This window comes from Magnolia sinica, chromosome 10 (assembly GCF_029962835.1).
Source record: "Magnolia sinica isolate HGM2019 chromosome 10, MsV1, whole genome shotgun sequence".
Classification (NCBI taxonomy): Eukaryota; Viridiplantae; Streptophyta; class Magnoliopsida; order Magnoliales; family Magnoliaceae; genus Magnolia; species Magnolia sinica.
In genome coordinates, this window is record NC_080582.1 from 53,879,231 (window position 1) to 53,906,866 (window position 27,636).

Sequence of the window (27,636 nt, forward strand, 5' to 3'; positions counted from 1 at the left end):
AGTCATGACACCATTCCTGCACTTGATAATTGCATTTGAAGTGGCAAGGAATGGGGGACCAAGAATGGCAGGAATCTGAGTGCTCATGTTATTAGTGGGTTTGGTGTCCAGGATGATAAAATCTACAGGGTAGTAAAATCTATCAACTTGGACCAATACATCCTCAATTATCCCTTTTGGTACACGAACAGAGCGATCAGTAAGTTGTAGTGTGGTTAGGGTAGATTTTAATTCCCCCAGACCTAACTGTCTGTATACTGAGTAGGGAATCAGATTGACACTCGCTCCCAAGTCAAGAAGTGCATGATCATTTCGATGGTCCCCGATTACACATGATATGGTTGGGCTACCGGGATCTTTGAATTTCTGTGGCACGTCTTACTTTAGGATGACACTCACTTTCTCGGTCAAGAAGATCTTCTTTTGAATACTCTGTCATCGTTTAGTCGTGCATAAGTCTTTTAGGAATTTGGCATATGAAGGTATCTGTTTTACGACATCAAGTAGAGGAATGTTGACTTCCACTTGTTTCAACACCTCTAGGATATCCTGAGAGTTAGAGAGAGGTTTTGGTGCGACCAACCATTGGGGAAATGGAGCAACTGGCTTTTCTAGAAGTTTCGGTTCTAATTTTTATGGAGCCTCACTAGATCCATCATTGTTGTCCTCTTCTAGTTCTTGAGGCTTTTCGGGCCTAACCGAAAGGGTTTTATCAATGATCTTCCCACTCCTAAGAGTGGTCATGGATTTAGCGTGCTCCATTTGATTTGTAGAGCTGGGATTACTTATCTCGTATTGTAGTTTAGGATAGGGGAGCAGTTGTGCAGGAAGCATCCCCTTTTTTATAACCGTCATACGTGAATCCATCTTTTACATAGAATCTCGCATTGCCTGGGTCAGCTCTTGCATGGAATTTTGAACCAGTTCTTCTTGAGGTTTCCCCTGATTTAGATTTTGATTGAAGAAACCTTGAGGGGTAGCAGTTTGTCCATTTCTCCAACTAAAGTTTAGATGTTTTTTTCAACCAGGATTGTACGTATTAGAGGTTGGTCCATTGAAAGGTCTTTGATAGGTATTTACGGCATTAGATTGTTCATTCAATACTTCTCGAAAGGCGGGTATTGTAGGACAATTTTCAGTTGTATGAATGTTGCAATCACAGATGCCGCAAACACTTTCATTAACCTTATCCTTCTTTCCTTCCATGGCCTCAAATTTTCTTATGAGCGTAGTCACTTTATACTTGAGATCATCCTCTTCTTTCAAGAGATACAATCTACCTTTCTCCTTAGATTGAGTCGGCCTGGATGTGGTGTTCAATTTTGGGTAATAGTCCCATGATTGTGTTTTTTCAGTAAGACTATCGAGGTAATCCCATACCTCGTCGATATTTTTATTAATGAATTCTCCATTACACATTGTCTCGACCATTTGGCGTATGGAAGATGTCAGTCCATCGTAGAAAAAATTTGTAATGCGCCACATTTCAAAGCCGTGTTGTGGGCATGAACTGACCAAATCCTTGAACTTTTTCCAACATTAGTAAAATGTTTCATCCTCCTTTTGGTTGAAGTTCATGATTGCTTTTCTAAGGGTAATCGTTTTATGATGTGGAAAAAATTTCTTTATAAATTCCCTCTGCATATCATTCCATGTGCCAATGGATCTAGGACGCAATGAATGTAACCACGTCTTAGCCTTCTCCTTCAAGGAAAAAGGAAAGAGTTTTAGCCTGACTGTGTCCTCAGACACATTTTGAAAATATAAAGTGGCTATGATCTCATCAAACTCTTTCAAATGTAGATATGGTTCTTCAGATTCAAGCTCATGGAACTTAGGAAGGAGTTGGATAACCCTTGGCTTGATGTCCATATGTCCTGTATTTTCAGGAAAAATCATGCATGAGGGCATACTCACCCCCGCTGGTTGTAAATAATCTCGTAAAGTATGAGGCGGGGGTGCTTGATTCGCCTCATTCTCATCCTGAATGTCCTCCAAGCTAGGTTGGGGTAGAAGAGGTTGGTTTTCAGCCATCACTTCAATTAACTCAGGGGATTTCGAGTGGCGTTTAGTCCTACGATAGATAGTTAACCCCTCAACCAATCCTCCTTCAGTCAAGAGACGTCGAGTGTTGTCACGGGCCCACTTGGGCACGAAACACTCGCAACCCTCAATCAAATTTGAAACCTAATCCTAAGAAAGGAAAAGAAAATCTAGAAAGAAGGAGAGGGTTGGAAAGAAGTTACCAAATTGGAGTCCCTAAGTTAAAAACCTACAAAAGAAAACAAAACAAGTCATTTTCTAAAGAGAAGGTCTAAAATTAGAAAATCCTTAAAAAGAAAGATAGAAGTAAACTAGTTTCTAAAAGAAGAAATTCCTAAAAGGAAAGAAGAAAATTTCTAAAAATAAATTAGGAAACAAAGTTAGATTCTAAAAGAGTTAGAATTAGAAAGTTACTAAAAATAAAAATAGAAAGTTAGTTTCTAAAAAAGGAAAATTTTTCTAAAACTAGAAAATAGAAAGTTACTTAAAAGAAGAATCTAAATCTAAAATTAGAAAAGTACAGAAAGTAAGAGGAGGAGTTAGAAAGATGGTACCAAATGAGAAGTTCCTATGTTAAGATCCTGCAAAAGAAAACAAAAGAAATTAGTTTCTAAAATAGAAAGTCTAAAGTTAGAAAGTTCCTACAATTGAAATAGAAAGTTAGTTTCTAAAAAGGAAAGTTCCCTAAACCTAGAAGCTAAGTTAGTTTCTAAAAAGAAGACCCGGAATTAGAAAGTTTCTAAAATAGAAAATCTAAACCTAAAATTAAAAAGTTTCTAAAAATAAACTAGTTCCTAAAAATAGAAAAATATTAGAATTAGAAAATTTTTAAAACTCAAACCCTAATTCTAAAAATAGAAAAAGTAGATGAATTAGAAAGGGATTACCAATTAAGAAGTTTATGTCAGGATCCTACAAAATAGGAAAACAAGTTAGTTTCTAGAAATCAAAAAAATCTAAAAGTAAAGTTAGAAAAATCTTAATCTTAAACTAATCCTAAAACTAGTTAATCTTAGAAAAACGTAACCGTCAATCCCCAACAACAGCGCCAAAAACTTGTTCACTCCCCAAGTATAGGGTTGCGATGTAGTAATAAACTCGATAAGACCGAGGTCGAATCCCAAGGAACTGAACCATGTACGTAATCTGAAAATAACTAGAACTAAAACTAGAAAAAGATGAAATCTAAATCAGGTGGATTTGAGGAATAATGATGAAATAGTAAACTAAAATATGTAGAATTCAAAGGTAGGAAACTAAGGATTCAGAGGATCCACTTGTAAAGATCAGGGAGATCTTATGCCTGCATCAAAACTCATCTGGACTTGGAGTCTATCTTCATCCAGTTGAAGGGTGTAACCACAAAAATCAAGACTGAACTTCCTTTGATATAGTTTCCAAGAGATGAAAGGTGTATGAATTAGAATGGATTTCATCACCAAACCATACCCAAGAGACAAAGCAAATAATAGAATTAAACTAATTGGCAACCAATCATTGATGTATCAAGGTTAGGAAGGGTTCCGTCATCCGACCATGTCTAGGAGACGATGGTGAACAACAGGGCTTCCTAACGTCATAAACATAAAAAGAGAAGGAAGATGCTCAAAGCTATCGCAGACCCATTGTAATTTCATTCACAACAGACCATTAAAAACTAAAAGCATTACCTTAATTAAAAAAAAAAATCAATATCAGTTCAATCTAAATAAACATAAGTAAAAGGTCCCCTCATCACGCTACAAGCTTCACCTCTTAGCCCTAGCTAAAAGGTTTAGCCCAACATGATGGGATTAAATCTCTTGAAAATAATCATATAAAAAAATAGTAATTAAATAAATAAAAATTTAAACAAACTCTCTCTGACATCCTACTTCTCAGCAACTAATTCCCCGATTCCATCCCCTTCTTTCTCTCCCTCGTCTTTCTTTTATATGAGCCAGCAAAGTCGGTGGAGAGTTTCCGTATAAGAGGTGGTTTATGTGTGTAAGTTTACGCAGCAAGGCCTTTTTAGAAATTCCTTTACACACGCCAAACCGCGCACTCTGTTCTGCAGTCGTGTTTGGATCGAGATTGAGAGGAGAGATCCTCTCATCTAAGTAATCTAACTTCATTGTGGGGTTGAAAGCCCATTTCTCAAGAGGTTGAATGGCCTGGATCATCAATCCGATCGTCCTTGAGATAACATAAGGGTCCACTGGAGTCGGCAGTGTCCGGGTCTTTCCGGAGTCCGTTACTTGCGTAACAGAGGCGGAAACTCTAATTCTGCGTTACTGTGGGGCCCACATGCCATGTTTTTTGAAGAATCAGCGCCGTCCATTGAAATACCCTCGAAAAACCAGTCAAGAGTGAATGGTTTTGGATTGGATTCAGTGTGGCCCATGGATTTCCCCTCTGCCGTCTATCCTCCGTTTGGACGATTGGATTTAGATCCTCACGATATTCTATAATTCTGCCACCTAGTCAGTAATAAAAGGCTCGATGGGAGACCAATGGACAATCCAGATCATGAAAAGGGATGATGGGTGGGGCCAACTGTTAAAACTCAATCGCAAGCATGTTCGTCACTGGACGTTTTTCTCACTATTTGGATGTTTTGTACAAAAAATAGGTGGGCCCACTTCTGATGGTATTCTTGAAGATCTACTCTATTCATCCTCTTCTTAGTAACGTGTAAGCCCATGGGTCAAAGTATGAAGTATATCTGAACACTAGGTGGGCCACACCATTCACATGTGATGAGTCAATATCCATAGTTGAAGCAAGCCTCTTCTCACTGACGTGCATATGGAGTTCATTATATTTATAGAATTATCACTCTGCCTTCTAGAAACGTCTGTCGTTCGTTCCTCCCTGTTGTGCCATTCAAAAGAAGTGAAATTTGGTGAATATCCATCGTTTTCCGTTCTCTTTCCATCGGTTCAGTTTGGGTCTCAATCTTTCAAGGATGTCCAAGATGCTTTCTTAATGGTTATTGTCTGATCTTGTCCATCAGGTCACTTATACATTGATCAAAGGGCTAAATTTTGACGTGTATGGTTAATTTATGATCCTCAGGCTATATATGAAGTTTCGAGCTAAACAGATGATTTGAACCCTGTAATCTTGTATTTTGGACCAATTTCGGGCCACTTGAGCTTCAGTTTCTCGATTTTCTCAGATTTTTGGCGTGTATATCCATCGATCTCGGTCTCCTAGGGTCCGTCCCATGCTTTCTTGAATTCTATGCATTAAATCTCAGCTTTTAGCACCTTGTTTCGATCCAAGCTCGCAAATGTACCTTGCATCACAACACGATCAAATCGGACTGTTAAATAGTACCATGTTCATAAAATCCGGCAATAACTGGGGTCTACTATGCAATATTTGACCCTTAATAGACTTTCATCCATAAATTCGATATCATCATCCCGTTGTCGATGTCATCGAATGGTAGCTTCAATGTCATCGAATAGTGTTCGATGACAAAGTTAATGAGACTTCTGCACTTGTTCTTTCAACTTCTTTCCTTCTCCACTTGGTTTTCTTAAATCATGGGACCTTGAAATCTTCAATCTTTGTCTCCTAAGATCCATTCTTTGCCTTGGTAACTTTTAAGCATTAAATACATGCTTTTAACTCCTTTTCCAATCCAAGCTCTTGAATTCACCTTGCAACACAAACATGAGTAAAATAGGACATTAAGCATTATTATGTTCATAAAACCAAGATATAAATGGGGCATAATATACAATATTTAACCCTCAACACTCACCCTAGCTACAATTTAATCCATTTTAGGCAACAGGATTTTCCCCTCTCGCAGGATAAACAAACTCATCTAGAATTTTAATCCCTTTAACAAGTTTACTGTGAAGTCAGCCTGGAACACTGTCAAATCAGCCAGGCCCAAGCAGCCTTGGACTCCCTGGGCATGGAAAAAGGTGCTGCCCCCCAAGCTAGCCATCTTCCTCTGGAAAGTGTTGCACAATGCCATTCTAGTTGACTCTGCCATCCAGAAAGTCAAGATTAACTTAGCATCTAAATGTGTGTGTGTTGTAACAACCATGATTCAGACCAAGATTCAATGGCATCAGACATCCCACAATCACAATCGGCCACCTTACCCACTGCTTAGCTACAACCCAATGGGAACAAGTACACCTTGAGCCCAAATCAGCGCCCAAGCTCGTTTCAGCAAGCTACTCCATATATCCATCATGATTAGCCCCCTCATCCTCTTCAGTTTACTCTTCCCTCATCAGCAAACCACCCAGTCTACCTAGCGCACCCACCCCCATCAGCCAATCCTCACCATTTCCATCGGCACCGTCCACAGTAGGACTAGCTGGACCGATTTCCTCCCATCCCCTCTTCAACACTCCATAACCAGAGTCCCAGACCTACCCAACTACCCATTCAGCCCAGTCATCCCCATCTGCCCTCCCATCCACATTTTACCACCCACCATCCAGTAGCTAGACCCTCAGGCTAACTATTCCCATCATCCCATATTCATGATACCCATTAGCCCTTCCAACACCATGACTGGCTGAATCCACCTAGTCCTGTTTTGGCCCCTTCCCTGACCACCCAACCCCAATACAGATGGGACAATGTCCCCCAACCACATGATAATCGTCAACCCCTTTCAATCATCTCACTTTTTGAACAGCCAACTCCCTTCCAATCCCATCTCAGCGTTCCCCTTCATATAGTATGGACGATCTTAATCATCTCCTATGTAATGGTTAGGTTGTCACACACATTTGGTGCCACTTCGCTCGTCTTTTTCAGGTTCCGCTCATCTGCAACCAAGTCATCCAATCTCCACTCCAGTAGTGATTTGCAGTAGCTAGACATCCTCTTCATGGCAATATCCATGTGGTATAGCCCCCTCTCTCATCATTTGGGAGACTTGGCTAGGCAGGAATGTGGCTAGATTTGAGAATCTCCCATTCTCTCTAGGCACTACCATCTATAAGGTTACCAGATGGCTCCAAGAATTAGGCTCCTACCTGCCTACATCCGACATCACCTCCTCTCTAGGGAAGTCCATTTTGCATGCTCTAGGCCTGGATGCACATCCATTAACTAGCTTCAACAGATCTCTTATCATTACTTGGGAAATACCTTCGCCGAGTTGGATTTAGCTTAATGTCGACGGTTCAGTTAGAGATAACCCTGGGATAGGAGGAGGCGGTGGCGTTTCCAGAGATCACAGGGGATGTATGATCTCTGCTTTCCACAACCATTATGGTCTAGTCTCCAATACAGTTGCAGAAGCCCAAGACATGGCGGATGGTCTGCAACTCTGTAGGGACATGGGGCTGTCCAACATTATTGCAGAAACAGACTCCCACGTGATTTATGAGGCGCTACTCAATCCAAACTCCACCTACCGCTGGAAAATATCATACAGTCTGGGAAAAATTCAACAACTTACTCAATTTATGCGAATCCAATTCTCGCACAGCCTTCGTAAAGGCAACTCAGTGGCTGATGGCCTCACCAAAACAACCAGTAACAAGGCCCCCAACAGGATCTTCCTTAATAAGATAGTGATCAGATGGATCAAATCTGATGCCCACCATTTATGCTTATTCTGGGATAGATCTAACTTATTATCCAAAAAACATGGTTGGATATGACCGTTTGATGGACCATAAAGATAAAATGGTAGAATCATACATATCATACTTTGAATTAGAGTTTGAAAGCATAGATGGTCTGGATTTGAGCGATCTATTAACCCATTCCCAATTTGAAATTTTGTGACGTCAATGGATGATCAGATCTATCACATATGATCAGAGAATCATTTAAAATAAGAGAAATAAGAAAAACACTTAAAAATTTGTAATTTTCGGCTCGTCTGGACAATGCCAATAGCATCGGTTCGGTCAATTGTCCGGTCGAAAGTAGTCCAAAGTGTCCAACAACTAAAGTTGAAAGTCAGGACGTATTCGACTAGTCGATAGGGCAGTTTGACCGATCGAATGACTATTTCGATTGATCGAAGAAGCAGTCTCGACCAATCGAAAGGAACAAAAAAGTTTCCAGAGAATTCTGTTAAAAATTCAGATTTATTTTGACTGATTGAAGTAGATTTCAATTGAATCTCGACCGATTGAAGGTAGCATTGATCGATTGGTCGATAATGCGCTGAAATGTTCTGATATTTAGAACTTTGATGTCTCATTTATGTAATGTAAATTAATAATAATCTTTGTTTTTCTTTTAATGTTGGGATGATTAGAATACCTTAGTTAATTGAGTAGGCCCAACATTGAAAAGAAATTATTTCGAAAATTTGTAGAGGTCAAAATCAAGATCAATGATTTGATTCATATACAACTTTCAGATTTGGAGAAATTGATTAATTATATATACGTGTGTTGATTGCATTGTTGTACACCAATAAAAATATAATTTTAATTTTAATTATTTAAATGGTTGCAAATTCAATGATCAGGGGATAACATCTTAGAATCCATATCACTAGATTTTTGGTGAGTGATCCAAATATGTTTCCTCGCCGTTGTGATTAAAGTAGATGTTTGATCGTTCTGCTGATTGTGATTCTTTGTATTAAGTGCTTTTTTGAATTTACTTTTAATTGAAATTCTACAGACCTTCCTTGTTATTTATGCTTATGGTTCTGCTGATTGTGATTCTTTGTATTAAGTGCTTTTTTGAATTTACTTATAATTGAAATTCTACAGACCTTCCTTGTTATGTATGCAACAATTGCTAATATGATGTATCAATCATTCTCATGCATCCATCACTCACATCTCTTATACATGCAATTTCTAAGTATTTCAGGACCGTAGTCCCTTATCCTCCCACTAGCCATTTCGGTTGTAAGTGACCCTACCTTCTTTTCGTATGAACTCCACAAACCATGGTTGCACACTAACCCAATAAAGATTAGTTTCATTCCATTCTTCCATGCACAATTGCCAGATAATCAACATTGATTAATATAAACAATGACAATATTAAACCATAGATAGACTGCTCATAGTGGCTTTTCAAAGCACACGAATTTAAGGCATCCTCGTATATGTATTATCCACTGACCGGTTACAATCAAACACAGCATGAGAGGTGGAGAGAGGATATATAGGATAACCCAAAGGCTGTCCTTACCATCTAAGTGATCATAGCAGCGAAAAGCAATATACATGAATGCAAATACATATATATCATGTCACATATGTTAGTCGTGTCCAATGCGAGTCTCAACATCAACGTACTCAACATTAACATTGGTCACATCCATTGAAGGTGACTTGTTTGTCTATATACATGCATATATGATGGTTGTAATGAATTCGAGGAAATTCAGTGCAAAGGCTAGGCAATTCAATCGGACCCACGCTAGTAATGCAATGCGAATCACAAGCTCAGTTGACCAGATTTGTCCAGTGGAGACAGTATAATACGCTAGCCCATAAGTAACAAGCAGTGAAGACACGCTCAACCAGGTAATGATAATCAAGGTGCGCATAAAAATCCGTCGCTTTAGAGGGAATCCACTCATCAGCAATATGATTATGATCAAAGATGCCACGAATGCTATTGAATTAAAAACTGTGAAAATTATGAAAACGTCTGGATATTTATCAGCCATGATTGACTCCCCTGCAGTGTGGTTTCTAGGCACATCCCTTATAGGGTGGTTTCTAGGATCCAGCAGTGTAGGCGCATCCATTTTATCATCCTGCCAAACCCCACCGGGAGGGTTGATTTCAGCTTGAAATGTGATGGTAGATATCAATATCGCTACCACCATTAGTACACTCCGTGTCTCATTCAACCAATCCATGTGATCCTTCCACCTATTCTTCCAACGAGACAATGGTTGAATTGTTCTATCGTCTGTCCTGCAATGCATGTATTTAGATCTTCTAGCTCCAGCGCCTATGAGGATCCCTTCAAGTTTTATGTCCTTCGATTTTCTATGGTTTTGCATTAAAACGTCGAATGCTGTGAAACCATCTACGTTCAAGGCATTCACCTCCGCCTTCATCTTGGTTTTTTGGAGCAAAAACTTCGTGAGCTGCACAGTTCTTGTCGTTATTTCTTGAGAGAGAGAGAGAGAGAGAGAGAGAGAGAGAGAGAGCCCTCAGAGATTGCATTGGGATACTTTGACAATCCAATTTTATATGGACTGTAAAGTTCAACACAGTTTTATTGGGGTACCATGTAAATATCGCACTAATCCGACAATCCTAAGTACATAAATTAACATTGGCTTTTAATTTGGACGGTCCATATTATTTACAAAATAAAATTACGTCCAAAACATTTTCATAATCTATCTTTCAGATCTCAGATTGCTTATGAAGAATCACCTTTTTAGGATATCTTAACCATCCAATCCAAGGCTCAGAAAAAGGGTGGCTACAAAAATAATGCCAAATCAGGGATGAATTGGATCGTGGGATCAGTGTAATTTTTGCATGGTAACCTATAAAATATTCTCTGGACTTGATAGACCATTCAGATCAATTGATCGATTGGAGTACTATCTAAGTGAGAGATGGATGAGGAACACTATAACTTATAGAGGTTTGAGAGCACTGGAGCATTTATCAGATAAAGAAAAGAAAAGAAAAGAAAAACAAAAACAAAAACAAGTGCAGACTAGGCAGCATTTTCACAATTGTTAGATTAGTAGTAACAAATGTGGAGGAAGATCCAGTCCATTCGTTTGATGGCCCCTACCATGGATGGCTCATGGCCTGAAAGTCTGGATATTTAAAGATTCTAGCCATCCGATTTTTCTCCAACAATGGACGATTGGCATATTTTTCACTGTCTATTGCCGGCAGATGATTGAAGGGTTGGAACCAATCAACGTGGTATGATCTTCAGAGTCTGGTCGGATATGGGCCATTAGTGAACATGGCTGCAGTTGTTTAGACCCAATCCCCAATATTGGAAATATGGAGAGGAAGCTGTTGAAAATCTAAAGCGAAACAAGCATCTGCAGGTTTGTTTGTTTGTTTGTTTTATTATTATTATTATTATCATTAATATAAAGAAGCCTCTTTTCATTCCGTATCACAAAATTGTACAATATTCCAAGGGTGATATTTGGGGCTACCGCCAGGAGAAAAAATAAAATAAAAGGACCTAGCGGGAACCTATGGTAAGGGAAGCATATGCACGTTCACATATGTACAATCCAAGTCCAATCAGGAGATTTACCCTACCTTTTTTATTTTCTTTCGCAGAAAATCAGGCTACTCCACAAATTGGGGGCCCTACGATTTTAATAGGTGAATGGCTTACAAAACTTCATCTAAATTTTGCTCATTGATACATATGCTCTATCAATTGTAATTCTTGGGACATGGCATGTACATTATGGGTACCCTGAAGGGTGGATTGGATCTAATACCCACATGCATTTATGGTATGCATGATGGTGTGTTCATGAACTGCCTTGCATATTTGTGTGCAGGTAGGCATTTCAAAGATTCTGGTTATTGTAGAGGAGCGCGCCACTCACGTACGTCAATCTAAAAACCATTGGCAACTTTACATGGAGTGTCTAGGGAATTAAACAAACATTTGTTTGATATTTAACATTTAGGGCCCATTTAGATTGCTGATTGTGGGTTATTTATAGATTTTAAAACTAACGTTTAGCATAATATGTTATGCTAATGAAAGGTGTTTGAAATACCCATTATTATTATTATAATTCCCATTCTATTTTTAAATTGAGAGACATAATTATATTTCTACTAGTGACTGTCGACCAAGTTCAGACAGCTCTCTTACCCTCTCTCCTCATCTCTCTCTCATCCTTTCATCTCAAAATTGGAAATTATAAGTGGACTCCACATCAAGTATACTCCAATCAATGATGGGACCTCTATATAATGAATATACACCATTAACTTTCATTTGAACGATTCAACAATTAGTATAGTCAACTCTAATGACTTTTAAGGACTGTACTGATATAGAAGATCAACCATCTGATTAGGCTGAAATCATGGATGAATGGACTAGTTGAGCAAATATTGAAGATCAATGGAATCGGCCGTTATTAGAAGCCTTGGCTAGGGCAAAGATTTCCATTTTCTATTTTTTGGTTGATGATTTAAGGATGTTCGTGCGGGATTTTTATCAGATATGTTCATTGCTGCTGACTGTAGGCTTTGCGGCGGGCCTCTGTTTATGTTTGATTTCACATGAGAATATTGGGGATGCAATTTTCAGGGACATTCCTCTTCTTTCCGCAGCTTTATTAGCAATGGATCTTTTTATTTTTTCCTTTGCCTAAATGGTATCCAAACTCCTTGACAGCTTAAATTCCTGATCGAGAGAGAGATATGGAATGATTGGACATATGAAGATCAAAGGGTTGGTTGGAGATAAATGGGGTTTCATTGGGCCTAGATTAAAGATCAATGGTCTAATTAGATTGATGTTGGAGACAAATGGTCTGATTTGAATCATATTAGAAATAATAGTTTGGTCAGGCCAATATCAAGATGAACGGTCCAGTGTGGCCGAAATTAAAGAATATGATTGGTCTGATATTGAATATCAATACTTGATTGGCATTGTGTTGCAAAGGCGAATAATTTAATTTGGCCAAAATTGGAGATAAATGACGCAATTGGTTGGACATTGAAGATCAACAGTTTTATTCAACCGTAGGATTGGACTGACATCAAAAGTGAATGGTCTGATTGGGACAAAACCGGAGATGAAATGTTTGATTACTTAGATATTGAAGAGAAATTTATGATACTATATCCATTGAAATTGTGTCATTAGTGTTGGGAAGCCGTGGAAGTAAATCCCGAATTTGAATCAAACACATGGAAGAGAATCGCAATAAAAAAATGTATAACTACACATGATTTTACATGGAAAAACTCTTGCGGGAAAAACCACAACACAAAGCATTGGTGATCACACCCGGAATAGGAAACTATACGCACAATTTCATAAAATTACATGTGTCATCAATCGAGCAAACCCTTGATCGATCAAGCTCTCATGTTCAATCAAACGAACATGCTACAAACTCTCCGGAGAGTTTATATGAATTTTTCGAATTTTGTTAATCGATCGATCAGACTAATTAATCGATCGAGACCCTTGTTTTTAGCACAGATTGAAGACGTCATTCTACAATCTCCAACATGGCTTCAATCATCAAGAACCACAGCTTCAAGTTCCATTTCTAATCGCCTTTATTATAACTTCATCGTCGTCACCTTTCGTGCACACTCTATCACCATCAAACCTCTGTTAAGCCTAACAAAGTCCAACAAAATTTAAAATTCTCTACAGGAATCACCTTAGTAAGCATATCCATTGGATTCACGCTCTTATGGATCTTCTCGTGAGTAACAAAACCTTCCTTAAGCACCCGTCGGATAATGGTAAACTAAGTTATTTGCCAAATTGATCGTTCTTTCGCTGTCAAAATTAACTAGCATGACCTCGTACTGAAGCTCGATTTTGTTCATCATTCCTCTCAAGCAAACACATTCCTCGAATGTCTCTCTCATTATTATATACTTAGCTTCGGTTATAGAAAAAGTCACCACAGATTGAAGCTTCGACATCCAACTAATTGCTTCACCCGCTAATACAAACAAGTAACCGTCAGTCGATATTTTGTTGTCCATATTTTTTGTATAATCCGAATCAATATTGCCTACATGTTTTCCTTCTGATGTTTCAATTATCAAGATGTAGTCCATTGTATCTCGTCTATACCAAAGTAACCATTTCACTGCCTCCTAATGTTGCTTGTGAGGATTTGACATATATTCATTCACAATATCGATTGCATGTGAAATATCCAGTCACATAGATACCATGACATATATCAAACTACTAATTGCGCTCTAGTAGGGCACACGAGACATAACCTGCTTTTCTTCATTTATAATGGAACATTGATATGAAAAAAAAGCCTAAAGTGAAAAGCATGGAGTGTGCTAACTTGTTTAGCCTTGTCCATCCCAAACTTCACCAACACCTTCTCAAGTTATTCTGCTTAAGATAATTGTAACCTGCTTTTCTCCTATCTTTGTGTATGTCAATGCTAAGAATCCTCTTTATAGCCCCTAGATCTTTCATTTTGAATATCCCTGATAGTTAAGTCTTAAATATATTGATCTCAGACATGCTATAGCTGGCGATAAGCATGTCATCAACATATAATACCAGTAAGATAAACTCTACATCACTCAGTTTCTTGAATTACATATAATGATCATAATCACTTCTAGTAAACCTCTAACTCACCATGAAAGAGTCATTTTTTTATACCACTGCCTCGACCACTAATTGTCACAAGGAGGGATGTGATGAGGTCGATCATCGTCTTCCTCACAGAATAACTACTCCAAATCCATGAAGCTCTCTGGACTCATCACGGAGTCTCCTCTAATCCACGAGGAATAAAATAAAAATAATTTCTAATAAATTTGAAAATAAATTGATTGATTATAAAAATGAAATCACAATCCTTTAAATAATGAGCTTAAACCTGGGACGGAGTTTAGATTCGAACTCCTTAAAAAATGTGACTTACTATAAATAGTCAACTTACTATTTTTAAACGGTCTCCATACCTACTAGACTTCGTGGTGTTTGGCCAAAAATAGTAAGTATCCAATTTGGCATAACGAGGTCATTCTCCCAAATTTTCTAAGCTCTTTTCATCTTTGGCACGACTTATACAACTTAAAGGATCAGAAGTTATACTCGAGCTAAAACTTGTTATTTATAATAAAAATGAAAATAAAAGGGGTTTTAGACCGTTGGTATGATGGAATCTCGCAAATTCGGCATGGGTAACCTAGCGTGGCAAGGTTGATTGGATAAAGTAGCTTCTCCAATCTCAAAATCATATGATATGTCGAAAAACTCATCCCCAGTTTGCAAGATACAGCTGTTTTAAGGTTCTAACGATTCGAATCATTTCCACCTCCAATTGAGCCTTTTATGGTCTATCTTTGCCATGAAATTGTTTGTATCCCACTCTACATCACTATTTTAGGCCATACAAATGACCTTATCAACCTACAAACCATACTATTTGATCCATGCACCTCAACCTTTATGTAGATATGTTCTTCCAATTCCTCATATAAGAAAGTAGTCTTTACATCCATTTATTCCAATTTAAATTATATTGGGCAAATAGCACTAACACAAATCTGATAAATACCTGCTAACAATTGACACGAAGATCTCACTGAAGTTGACACCTTCTTGCTGAGTATAACCCTTAGCAACCATTCTCACCTTGTATCTATATTATTTCTTCCTGTAAATCCACTTATATCCAATTGCTTTACGCTAAATGGAAAACTCCACCGTCTCCCACATTTCATTCTTGTACAAAAATTCCATCTCATTTTGCATCTTCGCCATTCACTTCTTAACGTCTGGATCATCTAGTGCTTCTTGAAAGGGTAGATAAATCTCACTCATTCATAATGAGAGTGAATGCAATATTCGGGTTGTCTCTATATCTCGCCGCTAATCTGCAATATTTCAGTGGATTTCTCATTATAGGTGGCTACTCCACCTGTTCTTGTACCTCTTCCTACGGCTCAGCTTCTTCATATATCTCACCAATTGTTGTTAACTTTTTCATTTCCTGTGTTCTTCCTTGCAGAATAAGGAAACCTTATCAAACCTGACATCACGGCTAATTATGATCTTCCGTGTGACTAGTTCATACAACTTGTATCCCTTTAAACCATCAGTATAGATAACATAGGTGCACTTCTTAGTCATTTGGTCTACCCCATCTCTCTCAACTAACAGTAAATTAGAGTAAGCATCATAACCAACTACTTTCAACCCTGAGTAGTCATCTTCATGACGACTCCCCACTTCTTTCAGAATTTTACAACCAATCGGAGTAGACGGAGATTGATTCACTAGATAATAAGTCATGTTAACATCTTTAGTCTATAGCTCATTGCTTAAACTAGCGTTGCTCAACATACTTCGGGCTCTCTTTAATAGAGTCCAATCCATATGTTTCGTCATACCATTCTGCTCCATTCTATGGCTAACTGTGTTATGTCATACGACCATCTTATCTTTACATAATTGATTGGATTCATTCAAAGTAAATTCTCCATCATTGTCTGTCCTTAATATTTTCAATTTCTGCCCTATCCGCTTTTCAACCATAGCCTTCCACATCTTAAAAGTTGCAAAAACATCAAATTTATACTCATAAAGTAAACCCAAACTTGTCAAGAGTAGTCATTTATGAATGAAATAAAAAACATTGACCCCTTCCAGAAACCCCAGGAGATGGCCTCTATACATCTGAATGCATATAATCCAAATATTCTTACTTACATATTTTCCTGATTTAAAAGACAACTGTGATTGTTTAACATATATACAATGCTCCCAAATATTAAAATTAATACTTTTAAAAGAATGAATAAAGCAACAATTAGAAAGTACATTCATATCGTGCTTAATCATGTGGCCTAAGCCCCCATGCCATAAACATGCCGACGTGGACTTCGCTACAGATGTTGTAACTCCACCTAATATGATATTCCTAATCACATTGTAAAGGTTACCAATCGGCTTTTATCACAATGATTGCCTCTTTTAAAACCTTCAGGACATGATCGTATTCGGCGAACTTGCACCCAAGTGTATCGAGAACACCCAGAGAAATCATATTCTTTCTCAGTCAAGAAATGTGTCGAACATCCATCAAGATATGCTCTATTTAATCAAACATCTTAATACACACTATTCCGACACTAACGACGTTACATGCAAAGTAATTGCCCACAAACACCTAGCCACCATCATAGTCGTTATAACTAGTGAACTAGCACCTATGATAGGTCATGTAGAATGAAGCTCCTGAATCCAAAATCCAGTCGTTATTAAGATGACCGAATTTGGATGTGGTCAAAATGTCACCACCACCCTCCTCCTTGCTGGATTATATTGTGTTGGCCTCCTATAATGTTTCTTCTGATTTTCCTCCGTTTGGGCTTTAGGATTCTAACAATTATTCTTCATATGCGTCGGTCTCCTATAATTCCAAAACTTCATCTTTTCCTTGCCCTTCGACTTGGACCAAGATCGCGATTTGCCTTCTCCTTCTCCGAATTACCTCTTCCCCTAGCGACCAACACATTCGTAGAGGAACCACCGGTGTTGTCCTTCTTTCTTAACTACTTCGAATGAAGGGCCGAGATGATAGTTTAGACGTTTATGGTCTCCTTATTGTGGCATATAATATCTACGAGACTCTCATACGACTCTTAAAGGCAATTTAAAAGGATTGGGGGTTGATCTTCATCATCGATATTTACCTCCACACTCCTCAATTTGCAAAGCAACTGATTGAACATGTTGATGTACTTATTCGGATCAAACCCTTCCTCCATTTTTAAGTTATAGAATTATTTTTTCAGATACAAATGATTAGAAAGAGATTTTGTCATGTACAAGCTTTCTAACTTCGCCAAAATTCCTGCGGTGATATTCTGATCGAGGGCATTATAGAATACATTATCTGCTAGACATAATTGGATTGAGGTTTCATCGTCCATATACATAAGACACTTCGTTGTACCAAGGAGTGACATGTAGCAAGTCTTGTTGAACTAGAATGCCTCTTATCTTCACCTTTTATAGTTAAAAGTTGTTTTTGCCGGTGAACTTCTATGTTTTATACTGCATGTTGATCCCTTCATCATTATGTTACAGGTTCAAACTCGAGTCTCGAGGAAGTTGTGGAAACAAACCCTGAATTTGAATCAAATACACAAAAGAGAAATGCAACAAAGCATGCACAAGTACACAAGGTTTTAAGTGGAAAAACCCTTGCGAGGAAAAACCACGGCATAAAGCGATGACGATCACTATGAAAATGAGTTATAAGATATTAGAAGAACTTACAGATGAAAATTCTTCAGAAAATCCTAGGCTCTTTTCAAAACCCTCTAAGAAACATTCTAGCCTTCTTAGTTATTCTCTAATCTGGAAATACACACACACACACACACACACACACACACACACATACAATCATTGCAATTTCACAAAATCATGCGCATCGTCGATCGAGCAAACTCTCAATCAATCAAGCTCCAATATTCGTTTAATCAATATGCTCAATTTTATCTAGAGAATTTATATAAATTTTATGAATTTTATCAATCAATCAATCAAACTGGTCGATCGATCAGGACCTCTATTTTTAGCACATATTGAAGACATTAGTCAATGTAATGACCTGAAAAATTTTATGCCAAGACCCGAGTACTACCTCTATTTTTTTTCTTAGTAGTTAATTGGGGTAATTAGCGCTAAACTTGATTGCTTGTGAAATATGCATCAAGCACTTTAAATTTGATCTGCATGACTTAAAATCTGTAGAATAGTTAGCGCTAGGTTACTCTAAAATCTGGGATTCATTGCTAAATCCAGTTGCTCTTAGGAATTTTTGGAAGTTCTAGATCGGACCTGGACCGCGCGTCGTAAGTCCGATAGTGATGATCTTAGGCTGTATTGGTCACCATGTTGGACTTGGCCATCACCTCAAAAATCAAGTCCAGATGATGTTCTGGGTCGATTTGATTGAGTCCGGAGTGAAGAGTGTGAGAACGGTGAGAGATTTTATGAAATCTGAATCGTGTCGCTTGCGCGACGATTTTAAGCAATCTGACCGTTGGATTTTGACCCAATTTCACCCTCTGATCAGGAAAGATGGCCCAGGCATGTCCTTGTGCTTGTGGACCTGATCGAGTTTCAGTGACCGTTGAATTGAGTGTGGTCCACCACGGCTGATCTGAAGATCCGATCGGAACGAAAACTCAGCTGGACCTAGATCCATGGTCAGTGAGCTTAAGTCCGACCTCTCGTGGGAAAAGGCCCATCGGTAGTGCTCCGTTGGATCGAGAGAGGCCTATTTTGGTTATAACCTAATATACCTTGGCCCTGGGGTTGTTTTCATCAATGTTAGGCCTATATATAGACCTTAAAATCCTAGCTCTCTTTTCCATACGAATTTTCTAGCCCTAGCTAAGAAAGAGAGAGGAAAATAGAGAGAAAGTGAGAGAGAAGTTGGTGAATCATCTTAGATTCTTTCCTGTTCTCCTTCATCCTTAAACCTTCACTTTTAAATCATTTTTTCGGCGATTCGAAGTTCATCCTTGGGTAAGTTAACCCAACCCTAATCTGTCACAGAGCTTAGAATAGTTTATGTGTGTTGTAGCTCATTTCTATTTTTGCTTTAGGTTGTCTTGTCGCCGTTGACGAAGACATATCGTCTGAATCAGTTCGGTGATCCATTTCTGGTTAAGGTGCGGACTTTAATTGTATAGGTTATGGTTTTCAAGGCTTTCAATGTTAGCTAATGGTTTATTCTTGTTATGGATGAGATTTCACATGTCAAATGTTATGTTTATGTTGCATTCCTGATATGCATATGATATATTGAGATTTGTGTGTTCTATGTATATGTAGGAAGTACCGTATATGCATAAAATATGCACCTGTGTTTGCCATGATTAATTGTCGTATACTGATGCTGATTGTATGTGTGTCAACTCCTTGGTAAAAGGAATTGTCCAAATGCGTGTATTTCAACATACGTCATGTATGTTGAACTATGTATTCTAAGTGCTTCTAGAAATGTCTGTATGATCTAAAGTGTAATATATTTACCTAATTGCGGGCGTTGAGAAGCGATTCTCAACACTCCTTTTGATGTGTATGATTTCCTACATGCAAGTCATATTCCTTGTTATTTAATTTCAAGTATTACTTATGTGAAAATCCATGTTAAGTTGATATTCTTCAAATGCTTACGTACCACATGATTTGAGTTGTTGTTCCATTACTATTCTAAATTGTTGATATCAATACCTGTTGCAGTGGAATGTGTTTGGGACTATGAATTAGTCCAGAAAATCGGTAGTCGGCCTTGAGATTGTGCCTGAGGCTGCTTTCGCCACAAAAGACGTGATTAGACGAACCCGAGTCGTATTAGAGTTGTTGGCAGTGGTTTGGCCACACGGAGTGTTTGCGCACTCTATGCCGTTTAACCCAACGTGCGTTCATGCTAGTCGAGTTCGTTAAGTAACCTGATTGTCCGATGTATGTTCACCATGTATGGACGCTATTGTTTGAATCTAGGGTACCAAACTTACTAGTGCAAATCCTGTAAACTGTTGTACCTTGATTCGCTAAGACTCATGAGACGGACATGGTGGTATGGGACACCGTGGTCGAGCTGTCGGCCTACGCTAGGGTGACGAGCCTCCCCGTAGTGACCAGTGAGCAACCAAACTCGTGAGCTGATTAAGGTGGTATGGGACACTATATTCGTGTTGTCGGCCTACATTGATTGGTGACGAGCCCTTTGTAGTGACCTCGAGCATGCCTGGATACCGCATTGAGGTGACGAGCCTTAGTGTAGTAACGAAGGTATGATAGGCATGCATTGATTGGTGATGAGCCCTTTGCTACGACCTGAAAACATATGATCGTATGAGATGTCTAGGACTGACGACCCTAGAATGGATCACTGTTTGGACGTTGATATGAGGAAGGTACCTTAGCTTCCCAATCCTGCTGTTTGAAAAGGACTAATAATAACTTGGTAATCATGTTCATGCACCGCATTTGCATGTGCTTTGTAAACGTGGCGCACTTTGAGGCGATGTCATGCGTAACGTAAGATGAAGATGCTGAGGGTGTACACGCGAGGGCACGCATCATTCTACATACATTCTTACATTAACAAGAGTATTTAGGACATGTTTAATTTTTATGCTTTATCATTACTACTTGATTGAATTGATAACATGTTAACCTTTGCTTTATTGTTCCACTGAGTTGATCACTCACTCCCACGTTCTGGGGCGGTGTTAAACACCCACCAGACTCTGTCTTAGCTGCAGATGTTGATGAGACTTCTGAGTAAGAGCAGGAGATCGAGGATGATGAGGCTGCATTCTCTTTCATGTAGTTTTCAGACGGGTTCTAGTGAGCCTTGTTCTGATGCGAGGGATGCTGGGATTTCTTTTGGGATTGAATGATGTAATTTAATACTTGTAATTTTGATAGTAACACTTGTAACATGACCTGGTATGGATATGTATTTCAGGGATTTACACATGTACACTTATATTTCTTTAAGTCTTCCGCTTGTGTTCTTCACTTATCCGTGAATTATATTTGCAGTTTGGCTTAATCTATTCCATGTTTTATGTACTTATACAGACAACATACATCCATCATTCAATATGTTACATAAGTGATGCTTTGAAACTCGGGAGCTGAGTTATGCTCAACCCCCGAATTTCAGGGTGTTACAGTCAACAATTAGATTACGTATGATTGCACCTCATTCTTCGTCTTGATCATACAAAATGTTCATAAACCAAACAAGATGGCATAGGTGTTATCACAGACTATGCCAATGATTATATGGTTGATACGAAGTGTTTAAATTACAAGACTGGCAACAAAAAAGAGTTTGTACAGCTTCAACTGCATGAAGGAAACAGGTTATTGGTGACTACAGATCACATTAAACATGGTACGAGGGATGTGAAATCACTGCAAGGTTTGACATTGACCATGCTCTTGTGGTTTGCTTAGTGTAGGAATTGTAGTTGTGAGATCAGTTTACTTTTAACAAAGAGTCTGATTTCTCTTGCTATTATTGACGTGTGGTTTGGACGTGTGTGAGATCCATGGAGTATTCATCTGCTCCATGTGGTAACATGTATAAATTGTGTCATGGTTACGTCACATGTTTGATCCATCCAATCTGCAAATAGAGTGTGGATCCTCTATTTCCAGGGCACCCTATCTCCCTGTAACACCTCATACTTTCTACACTCGGGTGTTACCTAATAATCTAAATTATGGAACCACTCATCTTCATTCCAACCTAAATCTGACAGTTTGAAGTAATCTTCATCTATGGATCAAGCCATCCACCCGCTAATTTTCAAGATGGACCGTTACATTATCAAGATCCACCATTAAACGGGCCCACAATACTTATACCCATAACACTCCATATAGTGGTCCACCATTCATTATGCCAACAACTTACAACAAGAAAACTTAGTTACATAATGAAACTATTGAATTACGAAAATAACCCTTAAAGCCCATCTATAATAGCTTTAGAACCTTTAGAAATGTCAGTAACCATATCGGGAAATAATCCGACCATCAGATTATCGGTAATCATCAATTAGATACATTAATCAAGAAATGTGACCCATATGATAATGGGATCAACTCCATTTTTTAGCAAATAACTACCATGGATGAACGACATCAGATGAACGGAGCAAATCTCCCACGAACATCCTATGGACCCCACCTTAGTGGAGTGTATGCACCATCTGTGCATGCACCCGCCTTGCACTAGAACGGTTCATGCAGTTTTGACCGCGCCGACCTGATGAAAAAAAAAATGAAAGGAGATTTTCTCCCCACTTTTCCCGCCAGAGCCCATTTTAAATGGACGGTCGTCAGTTGTTCAAGATGGGTCCCACCATGGTGATCATTGGTTAGATTTGAACCATCCATCGCGTGCGGCCCACGAATCCGACCACACCACGAATTCTTCTGCACTTTGGCATGCAAATGCACATGCACGATCACCTGTGCTTGCAGCCATTTTCAAAAGGATGGAAATTCATGTCGCTTTCACTGCCTCACTGGCAATCCAAAGCAACAACCAGCTCTTGATCTCAGCTAACCACCTAGATGAATCTGAGCCGCACAATCTAGGCATTTAAGGGCTTGTACAGCTGTGTAGAAAGGCAGAAGGAATCTTTCCATTTCGAGGTGGATTCATCCGGACCATTTGTGAGCTTCTAGAAACTCTTTTGAAGCATCAACAACATCCATTCTAGGGCGAACTTCAGCTCACTCGACAGCAAAAGGGAGCTCCGCAAGAAATCCACCTTCACGCTAGAATTTGCACACGGCTGGAAATACTGTGACCCATCGCCTATATGGGGATGTCGTGATGGACGATGGGCCCCATGATGATCAATGGTCAAATCAAGACCCTCAAAATGCTTCAGATCGAAGGGTAACCCATTAAACTAAGGATCATTATTACTGACCAGGTCATCTCCTCCATTGGCTGAAAGAACCCATCACCTGATGATGGGGCCCATTTTCTAATCAGGGTCATCCATCTGGAGAACCACGACGTCAGAAGTTCAGATGTGGCATTAAATTAATGCCATGCATCCATCCTGGTCAGTTTTAGGAGAGGAATCAGTTAGTGGTGCTCGAATTAAACCGTACTTAGGTGTAACTAACCCCTGGATTAGTTGCCCTTTTCGAAGCCTCTAGAATAGGATTAGTAAAGCCTTTAAAAAGGCTTCTTTTAGGGTAACACTTTCTAAAAATAGAAAGCATAAGAGAGAAAGAGAGTCGCTGCTGCACTGAGTTGAGCTGACTTAGTCTGAGTCGCTGCAAGATTGGGCCGAGTCCAGGGAGTCACCTGGTTGGTCCATCGGAGAAAGGAAAGATGAGAAACAAGGAGTGATGAAGAAGAAGACAGAAAAGAGAGAGCCCGAGCCTGTCCGCACTAGGCTGACTCGTCTATGTCATTTGTGAAGTCCTTCCGAGTCTGGACCGAGCTTGGGACTCCAATAAATCTAGAGAAGAAAAAGAAGAGAAGGAAGAAGAATAAGAGGAAGTGGGATGCCCTCTAGGTTCTTCCGAGTTTCCATGTTTGGTCAGATTGAGTCTTAGCCAAGTCGATTGAATTGGCGATTCGCTGATTTTCCTTTTGAGTCGATTGGGTCCAGCAAGCTGTTGGTCGTGGCTGCATGAAGGGAAGTAAGAAGGAAGAAAGGAAAAAGAAGGAAGAAGATGGAAGGTGAGATGGGTGTTGGGTTAGTGTTGGGCCTAACTCAGCAGAAACGAGTCAAAGGTACTTGATTCTAAATGAGTTAGTTCGAGCATGAGCAAGTTCTCGGTGATTCAGAGAGAGTGTGAGCAGAAAAAGAAAGGAAAAGGGAAGAATAAGAAGAAGAGAGAGGATTGTCTATCAGTCGCCACAACTGAGTCATTCGACTCAGCTCAAATAATGGCAGGTCAAGTCAAGATCATCAGTCCAATTACTGGACATTAATAACAGAGAAGTTGGAAAGAATGAAAAGAAAAAGAGATAGAGAGGGAGAGAGAGTGAGTCAAGCTGAGTTGACTCAGTGAGTCAACCTACCATTTTAACGTCGAGTCGGGCCTGGCGTGGGTCGAGTCCAGTTCAGCTTAATGTGTGTTGTTGCAGCAAGAGCATGGAAGTGAGTCACGACGAAAGCTAGGTTACCAACGCCCCTTGGGTTGTTGCCAAATCTCACCAAATCAAACCGAAGTGGATTCGAGTCGATTGGGTAAGGCTTCTTATATCATTTTAAGAATGAAATTAATTTATTAGTCTAAGCTTCTATGTTTATGTTGAATGTGGGAGTCAAAATCCCTAAAAGTCAAACCTAGGTTTAAAACGTGGATTTAATATCCTAATCCTACTTGGTTACAGCATCGAGGTTGATTTTAATCAATTTTAGTGTGTGTATATAGTAGTCTAATCGTACAATTCTTATAATTTATGGTAGAATTCAATTCTAAAACAAGTATTATCAAGCCCGTATCCTAGACTGTATCGTTCTGTCCACTCTCACGGTCCTCCCAGTCAAATTCCAGCAACCTGCGACACGTAGATAGCATTTGCGCGTGACCTTGAGTGTCATCCTGTAATTCCGAGTCGGCTTGACCTAAGACCTATGTCATTGAGACTGCATTGTCGCTACAATTCCAACACCGTGTCTCGTGCACCGATCCTACGGGTAGATCAAAAGATGTACCGTTTACGATATTTAAGCCCTTGATTGATGTGGGGTCCACTTTGAGGGGGTGCACATGTTTCCCTAGGTGGACCCACCCTAGGAGCACCATTTTCCATGAGAGCTTTAGTCAACTCTCTCTTACAAGTCATTATGAGGTTCTCTTCCTTATGCTCTTACAACCCATTATTACCCTCTTACAACCCATCCTTTCACTCTCTCTCATCTCTCTACTCTCTCTCTCTCTCTCTCTCTCTCTCTCTCTTCTTCTTCATTTTTCTCCCCCTAGCAAGTGAGGAGCTAAAAATGTCCATGGCAGCCCTCCCATTTCCAACTACCTTTTAGTTAGATCTCTCTCAATCAAGCCCTCCAAACCCCATCTCGACCGTTAAATCAACCTCCTTGGAGCTCTAAGACCTATTGGAGGAAGGTGGAGTTCAAGATCTAGAGGTGGGTGCTTCTCTCTGTCTCCCTCTATCTATCATTTTGTGTGATGATGTGGTTATGTGGCCCACTTGGATGGACCCCACTTTGATGTATGTCTTATCGACACCATCCAACCATTGGTGGTCCACCTAGGCGGCAATCTGTAAGCGAGGCCGACCTTAATATGTGTTGTATCCAAAACCGTCCAGCGTCCCTGGACGTCAGTGAAGTGTGAACTGACCGTGTAGTGCACTGGGATAAAAAAATAACAGTTTGATTTAAAACTTGCGGTGGGTCGCTCATACAGGACCCAACTTGGTGCGTTGATCCAATCCACGATGTCCATCCCATTCACTAGATAATTTTACGCGTTGAGCCGAAAAATGAAGCCAATCCAACTATCTAGCGGGCCATAGCATAGAAAACAGTGTTTGTACCATTGAAATCTACCCTGAGGTTTCTGTACCCCAAAAATACATCGAATATGGGCTCATTTGGACTGTCTTGAGCCATAGAATCCAATGGCTGGGTCCGATCCTCCTGATGTGGGCCCCACTTAGGAAAAACCACAAGAAAACTGTTTAAAAAAAATAAAAGCATATAGCAGCTGACGCTACTGCTACTACAGTAGCAGCAGGACGCTGCGCTGGTACGATTGAACAGGGACCATTGGGTCCCATTCGTGGGCCCCACCGAGAGGTGTGTTGGTCATCAACACCGTGCATTTGGTAGGTCCTTTAGGCTAGTGGGCCCCCTCCAAAAATCAGCCACATGTGGAGCTCAGGTGGCCCACATCACAAGAAATAATGTGAATTAAACGTCTACCATTGGAACCCCTTTTGTGGTCTAGAAGTTTTGCATCCTTATGAAATTTGTTTTTCCTCCCCATCAGGGTTTGTGTGACCTTATTAACAGATTGGATGACAGATAAACGTTGTGGTGGGCCCCACAATGATGTATGTGTTTTATTCACATTGTCCACGGCATTGGAAAGTGGAACCGACCATGGTTTATGTGTTTTATCCACGCCGTCCACCATCCCAGGACAATGGGACCCACCCCACGTGTGGGGCCACCTTGGTGCATGCGTCCGTCTAGGCCATCTAGGGCCTGGACGTTGTGAATGTTATATATATATATATATATATATATATATATATATATATATAATATTAATATATTATATTATGTATGGTATATTATATTATATATTATATTATAATATATTATAATATCCCATATTAAAGTTGTGGTGAGCCTTACGTGAGACCCACCTCTACTCTTTTAATGCAGAAAAGCTGCACTAATAACAGGTATGGAGACTATATATATATATTATATATATAATATTATATATATATATATGAGGGTGGGCCCTACGTGGGACCCACCTCTGCCTCTTAAAAATAGCAAATGCTACACCATGCAGCCGCCTTATCCACACCGTCCAGCTATGTGGACCCCACCGCTGGCAGCTGTACAGATGACAACAAATCCATTTGATCCCACCTATTTCATCCACGCCGTCTATTTATAGGACCCACCATGATGCATTGCTTTGTATCCCTGCTGCTCAGCCATTTTGAGATATCATTTCATGATATGAGGTAAAGAATGAGTCAGATTTAAAGTTCAGGTGGACCCCACCATTTAAAATAGTGGACAGTGACCTCCACCGTTCAAACTTCTAAGGGCCATAGTAGTTTCCAATAAAGTCGATATTTGTTTTCACTTCATCTATCACTATGTTAACATATGAATAGGTTGGATTTCAAATACATCACGGCGGGCCACACCGTGATGTGACCAGCCCTTGGATCAGGTGGGCCACACTGCAAAGAAATAGGGGGATTTGAACGTCTACCATTGAAACCCTTTGGGGCCATGAAAGTTTTGGATCAATATGGGAATTGTTTTCCCTCTTAATCCAGGTCTTTATGGCCTTATGATTAGATTGGTTGGAAAATAAGCTTTATAGTGGGCCCTGTGATTTATTTCACCAAGAAAATTATTATCTCCAATGTTATTGTGGTACGGTTCAAATGATCATTCAATATAAGTCATTTTTTTAGGAATTTATAGGGCCCGTTGTTGAAGTCACTTGATATATGTAAGGCCTATTATTGAGGCCCATCTTGATGTACTTGTAGCCCATCCGTTGAGGCCCACCATGATATATATGAGGCACATTGGTGCGACCCTGATTTGATATACAAGAGGCCCATTGGTGCGACCCCGATTTGATATACATAAGGCCCATTGGCGCGGCCTGATTTGATATAGATGAGGCCCATTGGTG

At 39.5% G+C, this 27,636-nt stretch overlaps 1 protein-coding gene and 1 non-coding gene across 2 annotated transcripts in view; one reads left to right on the forward strand and one right to left on the reverse strand.

Annotated features, from left to right (window-relative positions):
* The first annotated feature begins 1,489 nt into the window (after positions 1-1,489).
* LOC131217912 (small nucleolar RNA R71) lies at positions 1,490-1,596 on the forward strand. The gene has a single exon (XR_009157497.1). It is a non-coding gene; the product is annotated as a small nucleolar RNA R71 (small nucleolar RNA).
* Positions 1,597-9,194: 7,598 nt separating this feature from the next.
* Positions 9,195-27,636, reverse strand: part of LOC131257471 (ankyrin repeat-containing protein BDA1-like) — a 58,550-nt gene continuing 40,108 nt past the window's right edge. The window contains exon 2 of the mRNA XM_058258304.1: positions 9,195-10,090. Coding sequence (XP_058114287.1) covers positions 9,329-10,090 — 762 coding nt within the window. The 3' untranslated portion in view covers positions 9,195-9,328. The remainder of the gene's footprint in view (positions 10,091-27,636) is intronic.